The sequence below is a fragment of the Benincasa hispida genome, chromosome 10 (assembly GCF_009727055.1).
Source record: "Benincasa hispida cultivar B227 chromosome 10, ASM972705v1, whole genome shotgun sequence".
Classification (NCBI taxonomy): domain Eukaryota; kingdom Viridiplantae; phylum Streptophyta; class Magnoliopsida; order Cucurbitales; family Cucurbitaceae; genus Benincasa; species Benincasa hispida.
The window spans coordinates 9,523,779-9,542,027 of record NC_052358.1 but is presented as its reverse complement, the minus strand read 5'-3'; the positions used below and the strand labels follow the sequence as shown (position 1 = coordinate 9,542,027).

The 18,249-nt window shown below is 32.0% G+C and overlaps 1 protein-coding gene across 1 annotated transcript; it reads right to left on the bottom strand.

Moving 5' to 3' along the window:
- Window positions 1-53: 53 nt before the first annotated feature.
- On the bottom strand, window positions 54-1,349 carry LOC120087983 (F-box/kelch-repeat protein At2g44130-like). Its single transcript, XM_039045006.1, has one exon. The coding sequence runs from the start codon at window positions 1,295-1,297 to the stop codon at window positions 254-256; it is 1,044 nt and encodes a 347-aa protein (XP_038900934.1). The 5' UTR covers window positions 1,298-1,349; the 3' UTR covers window positions 54-253.
- Window positions 1,350-18,249: the final 16,900 nt, after the last annotated feature.

Here is an 18,249-nt window from a genome sequence, read left to right as displayed (position 1 = left end):
CGTCGGCTACAAGACTCAAAAATAGAAATAAATAAAATCCGCACACAGGAGAATTGGTCCAAAGTTTAAAAACTACATAATATATTGGAAGATTAGGGAAATTTTAATTACGCACCACAACAAAAAATTTTCGTAATCTCTTCCCACTCTCTATGTATTTATGTACATCGTCGTCGGTAACTATAATATTATATAATATTCCAAACATAGCAAAATTACGATACTACCCTTCCCCTCAGATATTTTTCGTCAATCACACCTCCACGCAGCATCCCGATTGCACGTACCCACTGTACTCTTCTGGAACATTAATTTTGCTCATTTTACCGTTTTGCCCTCCTTCCGTCTCCATCAAATGGAAATTCTGCGGGCCCCCTTGGTACTCCGATCCGGTCACCACAGTCCGGGTTCCGATCACCGTCCCGCACGCTCCGACTCTCACGGCCGGCGCCGATTCCGACCAGTTCGTTAGTTTTCCGTCTTTATCCATTCCGACGCATGCCCGCGGGCACCGCCCTGCCTCCCATGCCTGATCCACAACCCGCCACTCGCCGGAATCGATGTCGTAAACTTCGGCGCTGGCGTCGAACATCCCCTGCCGCTCGGTGTCGTAGCCGCTAACCACCCAGAACTCGCGGCCGACCATCAGCCCTTCGCACTCGTCCCTCCCCTGACTCATTTGGGGCAACTCGGTCCACTCGTCGGTTCTCAGATCGTAAACCCAAGCCGATTTCAAGGCGTTTTTGCTCTCGTCGTGGCCACCGGAGATGAAGATTCGTCCATCGGAAGCCCCAATTGCAAAAAAAGAGCGCTTAGAAGGCATATCTTTCCCCTTCCTCCAGCCACATCGGGTAAAATCGTAAACGAAAACATCAACGATCGGATCGTAAGTCTCTGGATCCCAGCCGCCCATGAGCACCAATTTTCCTTCGGTACTGGCTATGTGGCAGAACAAAGGAACGCCATCTGGGTACTGTGGAATCGGAGGGATTCGTTCCCAGGATTGACTCAGTGAGTCAAAAACGGTGAGTCCGTAAGCGAGTGAGGTGCAGAGCTTCCATCCGGTGGTGGAGAAGGCAGGGGGAAGAGCTTGGATGAAGCAGGCGAGAAGGCGGGTGGTGCCTGATTTTCGGCGGTGGTAATAGAAATCGGGGCTGGAGATGAGTTGATGCCAACGGCGGCAGACGGCGGAGGCGAGGCGGTGAGTTGTGTGAGGCAAACGAGTTATGCAGTCTAGACCGAGTTCTTCCGGAAGACCCGGAATCAACTCGGTTAACTCGAATTCGAATCTTTCCATTGTGAGATGGGATGGTTTTGATTTTTGTTTGAATGCCGAATATTTCTCGGCTTCACTCTCCTATTTATACAACTAACTAATGAATAATTCCAATTACGATTTCTTTTTTTTTCTTTTTTTCTTTTTTTTTTTTTAAATTTTCTTCTTTTCCAAATTCCTCACGGATTAACGGTGAGATTTATTCCTTAAAAAAAAAAGGGAAAAACTAGACGGTGGGTTTAAACTATAATTATTGATGGCCCAAATTCCTTCCTTATCCCTTTTTTTGATTCTCAAGGACTATATCGTACTTTCTTTTTCCAATACAAAGAAGACTTACTTTTTTTCTCTTCTTTTTTATTCACAAAGGGTGGGCTCTTGCCAATGGTATCAAAGTGAAACCTCTTATAATAAGATGTATAATACCTGAATTTAGGATGGATATATAAATAAATCGAAATCACATCAGAATGAAGGTGATCATAATATATAAAAATATACTTAAGAAAAGTTTTAAATAATTGAAAATTATTATCTATACCAAAAATGTGCACCTTCTTTTCAGTGACTCGAGCATATAAATTTAAAAATATGTAACGATTTAGTCCATATTGTTGAAACTTAGTGTTAATATTCAATGAGATTTGTTGCTTTATAAACTAATTAGAAACTGAATATTTTTATAGAATACAATAATAAAAATTGACATATAATTTTGATAATTTTTTTACATTAAAACTAAATTGTCACAAATTTTAAAATAAAAAAATTACTAAAATTCATAAGCTAAGGTCTTATTTGATAACAATTCCGTTTTTTATTTTTTGTTTTTAAAAGTTAAGTCTATTTTCTCATTATTTCTTAAGATGATTTGGATTTTTATTGAGTACAATGATTGAATTTATAATCAAATTTTAAAAATAAAAACAAAATTTTAAAAGATATATTTTTTTAATTTTTAAAATTTAACTTAATTTTTTAAACCATTTATAAAAAATAGGTAACAAATGAAAAAAAAAATTGAAAATGAAAATAATATTTATAAACTTAACTACGGAAGAAAGGTATTATGGACTAGAAATGTTGTAAAATTCATTTGTGCTTAGAAAGTGAAAGAAAGTGGGATAAGATAAGGCGAGGGACCGAAGAGCATGTTTTGGTTCGGAAGTCTGCCAAATGTGTGTGGTCCCACGACAAAGTTACTCCAATGAAAGATTGACACCTGGCATAAGGTTATTTAATTAATATTTTGGTGTGGATAGGATTGCATTAATGATAGTGAGAAGAGAAGAGACGATACTCTATTTTCTTTCTCACTTAAAATATTTTTTCTCAATTAATTTGTATTAATTTAATGTTATTCCTTGACCTTCTTCAATGAAACGATGGCTGACGTGTAAAGCTTTAAACAAAAAATCTTTACAAAATAGCTTTAAAATGTTTATAATGTTATGCCAATATTGCATTATTGTGATTTTATATTCATGTATCTTGCTTTTTGATTTATTGTTTTTATTGTACGAATTATTTTGTATGGGTATAAGATATTTTTGTTTTTTAAAAAAAAAAAATTCAAAAAAAAATAGTTCCTAAAAACTATGATGTATTTGGAATAACTTGTAAAAAAAAAAAAATCAGTTAAATCAATTCTTTTTTATAAGTATCTTTAAAGAAACTAGTTGGAAGACATGTGAATCTTTTAAAACATAAAATTTTAAATAAATATACTTTTAATTAAATTTAAGTAAAAAAATTTTAAAAAATAAAAAAGTTTAGATATAAGATCAGTTTTTATTAGAAAAATAAAACTCGATATTATTAAAAAGTTATCTACTATTTTTTTTTATGAAACCTCCCAATAGTTTTTTCAATGGCATGTCGATATATTTTCAAATAAGTCGTTGGTAGATAGTAATATCTTCTTAAAATTAAAAATGTTTAGATAAAAAAAATTGAACTTTCATAGAATAATAAAATACTGAGTTCTCTCCCTTCAATTACATTTCAACGTCTCTTATGAAGAACAAAAAAAATTTAATTTCATTATCTATGGAAGACTTTGAACTCTCTAATAAAATGAAGTTTGGGAGAAGGAAAAAATAAAGTAAAATAAATATTTGTATTTCTTATATGAGGATGCAAGATACATGAGTGTCACTATCATGTAAAGGGATATGTATTTGTTAAATGATGTATATATATATGAATTTTAATTTCAATTAGTTTATCCTTTCTTAATTTAAATAACAAGAGGAAAAAAAAGAGGGAGGAATCCATAATAAAGAAGGAAAAAAAAAGTGAAGAACCGATAAAAGTATAAAATGATATGAGGACTACATATGAATTATTATTGAAATATTCAAGGGCAAAAAAACAATAGAGATATGATTGTGAGTACGGGTATATGGGTTGTGTCAGGTTACAAACTTTTTTTTTTCTTTGCCAACTCGAAATTTTAGGTTGGTAAGATATGTGAATCGATCGGTTATTAATAAAGGGTTAACCCAACCCATATATTTTTTGGTTGGGTCATCATATTCCTTTTTTTTCCTCTCTCTTCGGACTATGATTGAAAGGGAGACCGTGAGCTGAAGTCATGAGTCTGATAATGAACAATGGAGCTATTAAGCGTGAACTTGAAGGGGATGGCAGGTTATTAGAAAAGATTGCGAGGGAGAGGGACACGACCGTGAGAAAGAGTTTGATTGAGACTGAGGTCTGAGAGTGTGAGACCGTGAAAAACGAGATTGAGATTGAAAGATTGAGAGACAGAGTAAGAAACATTATGAGATTGAGACCTTAATAGGAATACTATGAGAGATGAGATCAAGAGGAGACTGAAAGGGAGACCAATGGCAACTTGGGGAGAGGCGATGAGGCGATGGTGAGAACGACTGAAAGTGTCAGGCGATGGTGACTTGGCGAGTGACCGAAAAGAGAAATTTCAGATGAACATCGAGCGTACTAGGAGATCACCCAACATAGGATTGCCCCAAGCTAAACATGTGTAACTTTGTAATTCATATGATTGAACCACTGAAAATGAAGGTACATCTTGTTGGTATAAATAGTAAAGAAATCGAAAGCGCGCGAACGCATGTGCCAATGAAATTCATTTTGAAAAATTTGAAAGTTAGAGAAAATACATGAATCATAAATCTACAACATGCTATTAGGGAATGAGAAAGATACCTCTTGAAGACCTTCTTCGATGCTTTCTTCTACTCGAATTTCTGGAAGACTTTCTTCAAGAATTCCTTCTCTGCAATCTCATGAACCACGAATGAGGACACCACCACAAAGTCTTCCTTGTTATTCTCCAATAAGAATCCAGATGGTGGGATCTCAACTTTGAAGAATGGAAGAACAATTTTTATAGAAGTAAATGGTTATGTAAAAGTTCATTTTAAGAGATATGAGGTTTTCCTTAAGAGAATCTTCTTTGCAGAGAGTTCTTTTGTGTTCAAAATCAACATCACATAAAAAATTATGTAAAAATTTCCTGAGAGTGGGAGTGATAGATGGAGTGGGAGTTACAATTCCATTTTGTCAAACAGAATAACTTCCTTGGATTAATTAATAAATTTAAATTTCGTATATTTAAATTTCATTTGAATCATATTCAAGTAATATCCTTTCAACAACCTATAGTTTTATTATGAATCTTATTCATATATTTAATATTTAAATCTTATTTGAATATATATCTCTCATTTACATATAGTTTAAATATGAATCTCATTCATAATAATTAGAACTATAGTTTTAATATGAATCTAATTCATATTGATTAAAATTTGAATCTTACTCAAATATTTATCTCTATCATATAATAAAGTATGATTTTGAATCTTATTCAAAATTAACTTTATATGATAATGTATCAATGCATGTACATTATACTAATTGAATCTCATACGATTAATTCTCTTATTTAATTTGGACATTTCAAATTAATTAAAAAACAAATGATTCTTGTTTTTACCCTTAGTAAGCTAGCAAGGAGACTTTATGGACATACAGATTAAAAACTTCCGTGATACGAGATTAATTAATTAAACTCTAAAATTAAATTAATCAACATTCACTAACTGAAGGTCACTCTATAAAAGGCCCACGGTTGCATTATTCGCACTGTAGATATATTTATGTATCCATAGATATAACCAACCAACAGTAAATCTTCCCTTCACGAATCGATTGAAATTACAACTGGGTTAAAATTACCGTTTTACTCCTGTAATTACATCTAATTTCTTAAGTCTCACTAATCCTCTAATGAACAGCCTATTTATGGTCCTACCATAACTAAAACTCTATCGGGCCAGTGAGAGGGAAAGGTCCCATTGTTCAAGACTCAACACTGAAGGGAGCAATTCATCTACTTACCCTCAAGACAGAAATGAGTGAGTTCCATCTCATGTAGCTATGTTCCCAACTCCCTACTCAGACAAATCCCAAAATAGTAGACATATTGAGTCGACGAATCTGGCAACTCACACCCATACAAATCAAATGACTGCCTTCATAGATAGGAGTTCATAACTTACTCAGGATTAAGGTCGAGTCACCTATGGTCATCTTATGAAATGTTAATCCCTTCAATCAACGGTGTTATAAAGAGAGATTAATCGTGTCGCGGTCCGGTCTTATACAAACTCTTTATATAGGATACCCACTCGCATATCTCTGCACATGAAAGATTAGGATCAAATCATTTGTAACACTTTACAATTTTTGCCACAATTACAAAGTGAATCATATCCGTAATTTCGCCAAGATAAGACACCCAACCTTATTCATATACTATAGATCATTTAGGTTATTACTTGAACATGATCCACGTGTATGTCTACCACATACTATTCATATTTCACAAAATAATCTTTGATTTTTCTTTAATGGATAATTGCATATATAAAATAATCAACCATTATTTCAAATAACATTTGGGCTTTAGGACATACAAACCAACAAATAGTAATATTAAGTCTTTCCTAATCATACTTTCATATCCTTAGGATCCCTCTCGGATGTGATATTAGTTCATTCATATTCCCCTCCTAAACTTGGGGTATTATAATCCATAAAATTCAAAAAGAAAAAAAGGAAAAAAAATCATATGACTCAGCATGTCTAGGAGTGATCCTTAAATTTTTTTTTTTTTTTTTTCATTTTCAAAGTTATTGTGAAATATGTTGTTAATTATTTAAAACCAATTTTGATGTTATGAAAACTACTTTTAAAAGTGTAAAATTAAATATTCAATTAATGTTGAAGGATTAAGGACATGCTTTTGGAATGGTTTTGAACCTAACAATTCGAAAATTATTTTCAAACATGTGCTTAGTTTTTTTTTATTATTATTTGATATAAAAATCAACCTATTAACATCGTTGTACTAAAATTTGAAGCAATAACATATATTCATTTAGGTCTTAAATGAAAACAAATGAATATATCAAAGAAAAATTTGAAACTTTTAATATATGCAAGACCAAGTTGAAAATAACTCTATGTTAGATGATATGATATTAAATTTGTCTTTATCCATTAATTTAAGATTTTTGGTCAATCACTGATCTAAGATGGTATCAAAGTAAGTGGTTCAAAGAAATCTTATGTTCAAGCCACCGATGTTATTTTCTCCCACTTTGGATTTTTTTCATTTGGGTCGATTTAAGATTGACAAACTAAAATATCTTTTTATTCATTTTTGGTTATGATGATTAATATTTTTTTAATGAATGCATATTATTCCTCTTCCCAACCCATTAATTTAGTACATATTTAAATTTGAAGTTGTAACGACCCGACTTTCGAGTACTCTGACAGGGACCGTTACAACTAAATACACATTTAAAGTCCAGATATTTTGGCCATAAAAATTCATTAAAACAATAAGGATAGTTTTTTCAAAATAAACTATAAATAATAAATAAATAAAACTTTTATTTGGGGTCCCCTAAAAATAATATTTATAAAGAAAACATTCAAAACATTAAAATTTGTTGTCTCACGTTAAATTATAGTTTCAAAACATTCAAATCACAAAAATATAGATTGAGCGGAAGCGATTTCTTTTGTCCCCATATGGCTTTCTATCACACGTCCCGTCTGTCACTCGCCAACCTATTCCTATCATTCCCTGAAAAACATAAAGGAAGAAAGGATGAGTATAACAATACTCAGTAAGTGACCCGCTACTGAGCCCTCTAGGTTACCTGTTAGCTAGTTTATCTAGGAATCGGTGTACACCCATCATATTAGTCGTAGTGATCCCGAAGGAACATGCATCAGTCACAGTTTGTAACCCGAAGGTCCACCAATCAGTCATAAACATGAACCTGAAGGAACATGAATCAGGCATAGACATGAACTCGAAGGAACATGAATCAGTCATAGACATGAACCCGAAGGAACATGAATCAGTCATAGTGTGTACACCAGCCCAGATAAGAAAAACTAACAAGAACAGTATAACTTAGCATGCATCAGTTTTCATATAATTCTTGTGTTATATTTTATAGTCGTTTATCTTAAGGAAAATTTTATATATATCATCAGTCAACAGTACAATCATCGTAGACAAAACAGTCCATTCCAGTCAGTCAATGCCATTAAGTCATGCAATTCAATCAATCATAAATTATCAGTCCCAACAGGTAGAATAATCATTCAAATCTGTCTTAGCAGTCTCAAGAAACAATCTATGTAATCTTAAGTAACCAGTCCATGTAAACAGTTCAAGTAATCTTAAATAAAGAGTCTAATTGGTAGGGATGACTGGTTCAAAGACAAACCAATAGAAGGATACTTACCTCAAGTTTTAGTCAATACGACCTCAAACAACCTTAACTTTTATTTGCCCAAAAGGTCACGAACCAAGTTAAGTGATAAACCAAAAATTAGTATTTCCAAAATAAGGCCAAAATTCCTAATCATCCAATTTATATAATCCATTAAGGCCAAATATTTACAGTCCCAATGTCCAATTACTTACACAAATTGTCTCAAAATTGATGTCAAATTTAGTGAACAACACCTCAAAATTTTCGATTCTTGAATCAAATCATATACCAAAAATCAAAATTAATTCCATCATTTAGGACATAATTTCAATCACAACATAACTCGAATGTCTCCAAACAACTTACCCAACATGTGGTTTGATCCCAAAACCACTTTGAAGCTTCAAAATCAACACAATCCAATAACTATATCACCAAAATCAACCTTTAATTTAATGGACAGCAGCTTTAGACCTTTAATCCAACCTGCAAAAATCATAGTTAAAACAAAAGTTAAGCCGACAGTTAGTGAGTATCCAAAAATTCTCAACAAAGACCCCAAACCTTACAACAACAAAAAAAGGGGGCCTAACAATTTTAATCTTATCGAAAAGCACCTTTGAATGTCTATAAAATCCAATTTCAACATGAAAACAATATGAGAAGACAAAACTTAAACAAAAATTTGATGGGTATTCAAGATCTTCCCAGAAAACCCATAAAACACCAAATACCTTACCCAAGATATCAATTCCGATGACAATGGCGCCAGCGGCAGTGGCAACCATAGATAGGCGATGGGTGTTGCTGTCGAACGGCATAAATTGTTTAGGCTAGCGGCTGGTAGGGAAGGTCTTACATGAGGAGAGTTTGCGAGAGTGAGAGAATGGGAGTTTATAGATTTTATTTAGCAGCGATTACGAATAAATCATAACTTTAAACAACGATCCAACCGTTCAAAATGAAACTCTATAGGTCCCAAACAAACTAACCAAATTTGAGCACGATCCAACGGTTTAAACTTTGGCAATTGATAATTTTGTGGAAGCTATCGCTGAAAAATCGAATTGCTTTCTCCTGATTTTCTACCTCTTTTCACTCTCCTTTAATTTCGAAAATTTTCAATTCTTTCATTTTTTTCAAATTTTAAAAAGATAAATAAAATATTTCATCACAATATCCCAAAATCTCCAAAGATTCTATTAAATTAATAAATCAATTAACTCCTCAGACTTCAAAAACCAAAATTAAATGGCATAAAATCCGATACAAATTAAATTCTTTCAAATATTTAACTCAATTTAAAACTATATAAAATTAATTATCTCTTAATTGTTTTAAGTTAACTCCAAAATCCAAAATCAAAAGGACGCAAAATTCAATATTTTTAAAATAATTAATTCGAATATTTAATCAATTAAATTCAATTTAACCAATAAAAACTTTTCAATTATTTCAATTTAATCTTAATTTTCATAAATGAAAGAAAAATTAAAATTTAATAATTTTAGATAACTAAATTGAATTTGTCTGAAATTCAGGATGTTACAGAAATCCTCAGGTCGTCTAGGTTGGATAAATTTGCAAGACACATAATTTCCACCACTCACAAGCAAAATTTTCTAGAAGGTTTCTTTTTTTCTTTTTTCTTTTTTATTCTTTTGTTTGAGGAAAAAAAGTTCTAGAAGGTTAAATACCCTCTTTTGCAAAAAGATATATCAAGAAAGGAAAAAAAAACGATCATGTCCAGGCAAGCACTTCTCAACTTGCAAATATTGAAAAATTTGGGCTTTTTCCAAAGTGTCCATTATGGCTATGAAAAGGACTGTGTTTGCACCTTTTTTACCATTTACAAAAAGCTTCTAGAAGGTTGATGGCTGGGATAGTGAATAAGCAACTACTAGAATATTTGATTTTAAATATTTTTAAATTAAAAAATTAAGGTAAAATCACAAAATAAAGAATTAGACGTATTGTGCACGATTAATGAGTTTATTTCCCTTTCCTTTCTACTTAAAATAACTCTAAATTAAGTCTTGAAATTTGTAAGTGTTATCGACTCTAGAGAGGAAAAATATGAATTAAAAGAGAATAAATCTATTAAATAAAGTTATTATAGAAGAACTATAATTTTAAATTTGATATTGAAATTTATTGACTTTTCATTACAATCAAGATAGAAAAAAAATATATTTAATATTATTTATATTATCACATAGGCTAAGGATTACTATTGTCCAAAACAATCAGTTTGGATAACCAATCAGGAAAAGGGGACAACCACATCCAATTATAATCTTGAACCCTAGCCTGTTTTGCTACTCTATATGCAATAACGTTACAAAAATTAAAGCAACAAGAATCAAAATAGTTAATCTTCTCCCAAATCTCTTCAATCTAGTAAATCTCCTTCCTTATTGTACGATTCTTACCATGAGAAGTTTAATTGCTTGAAGACTATCTAAGTCAACCATAGATTCGAGATATAAAATTGAAAAGTAAATCTGATGCCTTCAAGAATTGTGCAAAGTTTTGAAAATGGAACATCAAAAACAACATTAGTAGATGGTATATTTAACATGAAACAATGAAAATAAATTATTGAAATTGAAATGGAAAATAAAAGGTTTTTTTTGGAGTTTAATAAGACTAGGGACCGAATTAAATAACAATATTATATCCTATAGTTAATATCAACCCTATTCTTATAAAAGCTACACATAATGAGTGAAAAGAGAACTTTAGTGACAATAAAGCAAATGGTGGGGGGCAAAAAGGAGAGATTGCTTGACTTGGGGTTAAGTATCAAAATGCAAAAAATGAAAAATACATTGGAGTGAATTGAAAAGAATAGGGGGGAAAAAGAGAAGCAAGTTTGTGTGGGGGAGCAAAAAGCAAATAAAGTGGGAACATAGAGAGTAAAAAATGGAAAAAAAAAAAAAAATAAGTTATGTGGAAAGAAGAGAGTGATGTGTGGAAAAGAAGGAAAAGAAGAGGGAGCACTCCAAATAAATAATAATTGGGTATCACATGGCATAAAGTCTAAAGAAAGGAAAATAAACAAAAAGATAAGGATAAAGAAAAAGGAAACAGCCCAAATCCCAATTTGAATATTGGTTTAGTTGCATATGCAAATGCAAACATGTCACTTTCTTCTCTAAGTTATTACATTATTTTTTTTTTTGTGATTTTTGGCTTGTCACACTCACTCATACTCATAGCAACTAAACTTTATCTTTAATTCTCTATACATAATGCGATGTGAGTCTACTTAAGGTTTCTTTGAAGATCTAAATTTCCCGTTTAAAATAATTTCTATTGTTTAATAAATCTATAAACTTTAATTTTAGCTTTGTATCTAATTGATCTTCCAATATCATATTCAAAATTTTTTAATATATAATTAGATGATCAAGATATAGAATTGATTTTTATATCTAATAATACTCTAAACTATCAATTTTGTATATAGTAAGTACATAAATTTTGGAGAGATTTTCAAAATATAGAAAAATAAGAGAAACTATTTACACAAAATAGCAAAACTTTATTTTTTTTATTTTTTATTTTTTATGGAAGTTGATAGAGACTAATAGAAATCTATTAGTATCTACCAGTGATAAAAACTGATAGAAGTCTATCACTGTTTATCAGAGTTTCTTTTTATTATTTTTTAAATAGATTGACATTTTTTTATTTATGAAAATTTCTCAAAATTTTATAAATAAAAAAGATCAAATTGGTTAGATACCTATTAAACAACAAACTTAAAAAATTTAAGGACATATTTGATAACGTTTTCGTTTTCTATTGTATCTCATTTTTTAAGGAATAAACTGTTGGATATTTATTCTCGTTTTTTGTTTCTAAACTTTAAGAAAGATTTCTAAAATAATGGACCAAAATCGAGAATCAAAGAAAAAAATAGCTTCCCTATTCCTGTTTCTATTTCTATTTTACAGTTTCCACAAGTAATCATTATTAGCTTTTGGTATATAGGCATCAAATCCCACTTTGAAGCTTTTTTTTTTTTTTTTTTTTGACATTTTCGATTTTTTTATTTTTATTTTTATTTTGAAGATTCTGGCTTTCTTTCATTACATCTCTTTATTTTTATTTTTTTTTCTTTTTACTAATTTTTTATTTTACAAAAATAATTCTTTAATATTGATATTTAGATTTATATATTATTTTAAATTTCGATACGTATTATTTATTCTTATATTTTAAATTTCAACTTTGGCACTTTAATTTTTATTTTTTATTATTTTCTTCATTAGTTTTTCTATTTACAAAAATAGTTATACTTATATTTATATTTTATTTAATTTTAAAATTTAAACTCTCTAATATTTTAGATTTATATGTTATTTTAATTTTCAATATGTATATTAATTTTTTTATATTTCAATTTTTTAGTATTAAATTTTGCAATATACGTGTTTATAAATTATTTTAATTCTAATAGTATATATGAATCCGAGTGAAATTTACTATCTATAAATTTTTCTAATTAAAATATTCATTGAGCTTAACTTTAATATTTTACAACCACGACATTTATATAATTATATAATTAAGTTGACTTTGACTCGACATCATTTAAGACAAATGACTCGAGTTAGATATGATAGTGCCGATCAAATTTGGGCAATATATTTAGTTGTCATTGAGATTTAGGGTCCGTTTAGATTGACTTAAGAAAAAATGTTTTTCAAAAAACTTATTTTTATTTAAGAATTTTTTATAAAAATTGTTGAAAATACATTTCAAAAGCTATTTTGAGTGGTTGCCAAACACTCCAATTTTTTCTAAAATAATTTATTTTTTAAATTAAACACTTAAAAAATGCATTTCAAGTACACCCTCTTACTTGTGTTAGATGACAAACTTTAATAATATCTTTTTCGATATATATATTATTGTTTAAAAAAAATAATAAACAAAAATAGTTATCAAACAATTTTTTGTTTTTTTTCTTTTCAAGAAATGGGAAATAGGAATAGTTATCAAACATAGTCATGTTTCTTGTTATAAAAAAAAGAACAAACAAAAAACAAAAAACGAGAAACAAGATATAGGAAATGAAAAACAAAAGCGTTATTAAATGGACCCTTAGAAACTTATTATATCAAAAATTCAAAATTTAAGTTAAAAAATATTTTGGATACAAAATTGAAGGACAATTTTTTATAGTTTAGAGATCAATTTTTTCAAAGCAATAACATATTGCCTCAACTATATATATATGTGTATGTATATATTTTTAAGAGAAAGGAAGTATTTTATTACCCTTCAAGTATAAAATTTGAGATACATCATTTACATCAAAATTTTGAATCCACGTACGAAAGGAATCTACCCAAATTTCATTTATCTCTAATATTCTACCTTTTTTAGCTACAATATCAACAAACTTATTTCTATTTCTAGGGATAAATATAAAATTAATGGAATCAAAAGGAGTGGAGAATCTCGAATCTCTTCCAACCATATATATACGTTGCTATCAGAAAACGTTTTTTTCGAGATTAGATATTAGGTTAATTGTTTCACAGTAATCTGATTATAACAAGATTTCCTTAAAATTCATTTGAGAAGAAAACTTTTATCTCTTAAAGAATAGCAAAAATTTCATCTAAAGGGGAAGGATAAACAACATCAATTGATAAAATTTATCACTTTCAGTGATTCAAGGTCATCCCTTATAATTGTACCGAATCCCCGAAGAATTTGAAGATATCAAATCACTTCCAAAAACAAATTAGATGATTTTCCCTCTAATATAATACTCATCTCATCTTTGGTTGAATATATAATTTTGTTTATTTATAGAGTAAATTGATTAAAACCGCCATTAATTTAATTATGCGACACGTTGAATTATTAAAATGAAACAGAGTGGTCCAAAATACTTAGGTGTTAATTTTCAAGGAGACCCTATTATTGTCCCAATTTCAAACTTAGATGGAAGTAGAGAGGTGAAGGGTTTTGCTTAATTGATATTAATTACTCAAATATAATCACGTTCAACTCTAACCCTGAATTTTATTAGTTTCAAACTCGTACTTTCTTCCCAATTTTATAAGTCTTCTATTTTTTTTTTAAAAAAAAAAGGAAAAAATTCATAATATATATATTTAAATTGTCGTTTTTTTACATGTCAAAATAAGCTTAACTCAACGATAATTGATTTGACCTTTTTTCTGTAAAGGTCGGAAGTTCAATCCCACCTAAAATTATTGTAGTATAAGAAAAGAATCTTTAAGGAAATATCTCATTCTCACTTGTTTATTATGGTGCAACGTATCACTTTTTTCCCGTCTTTTATTTTTATTCTCTTATTAATTTGGAATCAAGAATTATCTAAAAAATAATTTTAATATATATGATTTGAAGGAGATGCATGCAAATAATTGTTGCACCCATTAATTACCCATTTGGATATATATTTTTCATCCAACAAATTAGAGGTTTAAATCTCTTGACCCACTGGTTGAATTAAAAGAATCAATTACTATGTTAAACCAATTTAAATAATGAACCGATATAGTTTAAATGACATATATATGTGTTAGCGATCAAGAAGACTATGGTTCAATCCTCACATCATTTTTATTGTACTGAACAAATATAAATAATGAGGAAAAAAACTTTTTTTTGTTCAATAATATATTTTATGATTCTCTAACGTTTTCATTTTGATGAAGTAAACCAAAAATAATAATAAAAGAACAGAAAGTGTTAAAAAAAATTTAATAATAATTTGAGGAAGTATTGTATAAATAATTGTTACGAGTAACGTAAAGATACTTGCATAATGGTGCAATTAAATTAATGGCTTAATCACCACGGTATTGAATTTAAAATATTGGGTATTTTATTTTATTTTTATTTTTTTAATCTTTTAGAAAGACTTTATTGGGGAGGGGGACATCGTGTACTGTGCTGTCCGATGTAAGCAAAGCTTTCATTTAATTATTCTATTAATTGCATCATTTTAATAAAAATTAAAAATTTTATTATGAGCAGAAATGTCATCTTGACTTTAGTAAAAAAAATATTTAATACAGCATATTTTCTTGATTAGCTGTTGCTAATTGCTAAAGAAACCCCTCCAGAAAAATTATTTAGAATTAAGGACTCTCAGAGTATGGGTAAAGATGTTATCTAAGGTTGTAATAAAACGTGCTTATGCCAACTATCAATCAGTTGGCTTTAATGTAAGCACGAAAGACTCTCGGCTAATATTTTGGGTTATTTTTAAATATAAAAAAATATAGCAAAATATTTATAAAATATAGCAAAATTTTAGAACTATCAATGATAGATCAGTGATATTGATAGACACTGATAGAAGTCTATCAGCGTCTATTATTAATCATTCTAAAATTTTGTTATATTTTGTCAATATTTTCAACAGTTTTACCATTTGAAATAATTTTCCTAACATTTTTATATTTATCTTATATCTTGTTTCAGTATATCTTCTTATAATCTCAACATTAGAACATGTTCATGTGAACCCGAATCCTATTTTCCCTCCTTAAGCAAGTATTTAAGAAAATAAACTAAGTATAAGTTAAATCTTATGTTAAACGGAATAAAATTCTAAGTATTGGAGTAAACGTTTGAGTAGCTTTGAGTTGAAGCTTAACAAGTGAAAATTTGGTTAAGTGTTGAACACTAGGACAACCATGCGTTGAGGCTTGTGAGGCATGAGCACATGGTGAAAGTTGGCTATGCGTTGGTCTTGACATTGGAGGGTGTCACGTTGGCTAAAGTGGTGGACGCATGAAGAACCATGCGTTGGTATAGGGTATGTAGTCAATACACCAAGCAATGGGTCAAACCATGATGGAAGCATGTTGGCAAAAGCATTGGCATGAGACGTTGGGATGACAAAAGGCAACGTGATCAAGTAGCAAGGAAAGGTTATCAAGTAGCAAGGATGGGCTAGGCGCGAGCACGGATGCGTTCGGTTGCGCGCGAGGCATGGACACTGGGCATGGAGCGTGCACGAGGGCGATCACATGGCTGCTTGCGAGGCTGCATGATAGCGCCAAACAATAGCACTAGATAAGCGCAAAGCTAAGCGATTGAGGCTGGGCATGCATTCGGGCCTATATGCAGCGTTGAGCGCAAGACGCTGGCTACTCGATGTGCGTTAAGGCAACATGCATTGAGGTAGTGAGCGATGAGTGCAAGGCTATGTGATGTGCGCTGGGACTACACGATGAAGCTAGCAAGGATGCGATCGGTTGCGTGCGAAGCATGGGCGCTGGGCATTGGATCGTGCGCGAGAGCAATCGCATAGCTGCTTGTGAGGTTGCACGAAGTGCTATACGATGAGCGCAAAGCTAAGCGATTGAGGTTGGGTGTGCATGTGCGCTTGTATGCGGCGTTGAGCGCAAGACACTGGCTACCCGATGCGTGCTAAGGCAGCGTGCATTGAGGCAGTGAGTGATGTGCTATGCGATGAATGCAAGGCTGTGTGATGTGCACTGGGACTACACGATGAAGCTATGCGATGGGCCAAGCCATGATGGCGCATAGTGTATTGTATGCATTGATGGGGCTTACGGCATACAAAGCTTGCGAGGTTAGGTGGTGAATGTGTTGGTTTTATGCACGCGACTATGGGCATTGGCAAGAGGTTAGGCGATGGCAAGGAAAGCCTTGGGCGTTGATACAAGGGCACATTAATAGTAGGCATGCAGTGAGGGCATGCGATAAGACAAACCATGAGGTGTTGGCTTGAGACTTAGCTTGACCCAAGGTTTGGCATGCGATGGTGTCATGCGTGGACAATAGGCCAAGCGATGGTTGAGTGATGACCAAGGATGCAACCAACAAAGGGATAGGCGTTGGAAAGCTTGCAACCATGCGATGGGACTAGGTTGGCACCATGCGATGGTTAAGGCATTTGAGGTTCGTGTGGCACAAATGAGAGTGATGTGATGATCAAGTCATGCGATCAAGTAAGCATGCGACCATGTAAATGGAAGGATGCAATGACAAGGGGAACTTGGAGAGCAAGGCTGAGTTAGCAATTCATCCGGACAAGTGACTAAACCGTGAGAAGTTTAAGCTTAAGCTAGGAGGAGATGGATGAATATTAAGGCATGCAAAGAGGACTTGTGCATGGGGAGGACAACACAACTTCATGCAAGTAGGAAGTGGCATGGAAGTAGGTGGTGGCAAAACACGGTGATGACACTCCAAAAGTTCCTTAGTAGGAGGTTTCATGCGTTGGAGCCTTAAAAGATGATGAGGATCGGTTGCTAAAGCCTATAAATACCACCCCAAGGCTTCACTTCAGATCATAATACAAATTCTCTTCAAAGGATATTAGAAAGAGTGTTTAAGGGCTGATTCAGAAGAAGCTTTGCGTTGATCCAAGCGGGCATGCGTTGGTAGCACAACCATGTGTTGGTCAAGTGGTTCCAAGAGGTGGAGATGCTATTGGACAGTAAGGTCATGAAATAGCATCAACTTGGAACGAGGAGTACTCCCAAAATACTCGTGCGTTTTGAGTGATTTCAAAGCCATGTGAAAGCTCTGTGTGTCTAGTTTTCAAGGTAGGGCTTCCGAGAAGAAGAACAAAGGAATCGAGCTGTAGAGTGAAGGAAAGACAGAAGGGTTGAGCTCTCGGGTAAGCTTGAACTAGTCTTAATGATTTGAAAATTCTAGCCAAATCACGAGGAGTTCTGAGCTAAGATTTTAAAGTAAGTTAAGACATTTCTAAACCTATTTATAGAAGATAATGTCTCAAAATAAGGTCTGGAATGATGAGTAATATGATCTTCAAAATGAATATGGAATTTAGGGTTCAAAAGGAAGCCAGAGGAAACCAAGGAACTTGGAAAGAGAAAAAGGTTCCAACCAATCAATGTGAGTGGTATTTCCTTTAAGGTCTTAATCATATCTTTCATGTTTATGTTAATGTTGTAAATGAGTAGCCGGAACGAGAATAAGAATATGTAGTTGGGATGGTCAGGGGGTCAGCAGACTTAGTTCCTGAGCCTGAAGCAGAATCTCACAAAATGGTCAGAGGGCCATGAGACCTAGTTCCTGAGCCTGTGAGAGGAACCTCGTATGAGATGGTCAGAGGGTCAACGGGCCTAAGCTTATGAGCCCATAAGTGGGGATCTATGTGCCCATAGGGAACACTGGAGAGTA

Bases quoted from the DNA above. Each gene is read 5' to 3' on its own strand.
- LOC120087983 (XM_039045006.1), bottom strand. From the start codon at position 1,297: ATGGAAAGATTCGAATTCGAGTTAACCGAGTTGATTCCGGGTCTTCCG.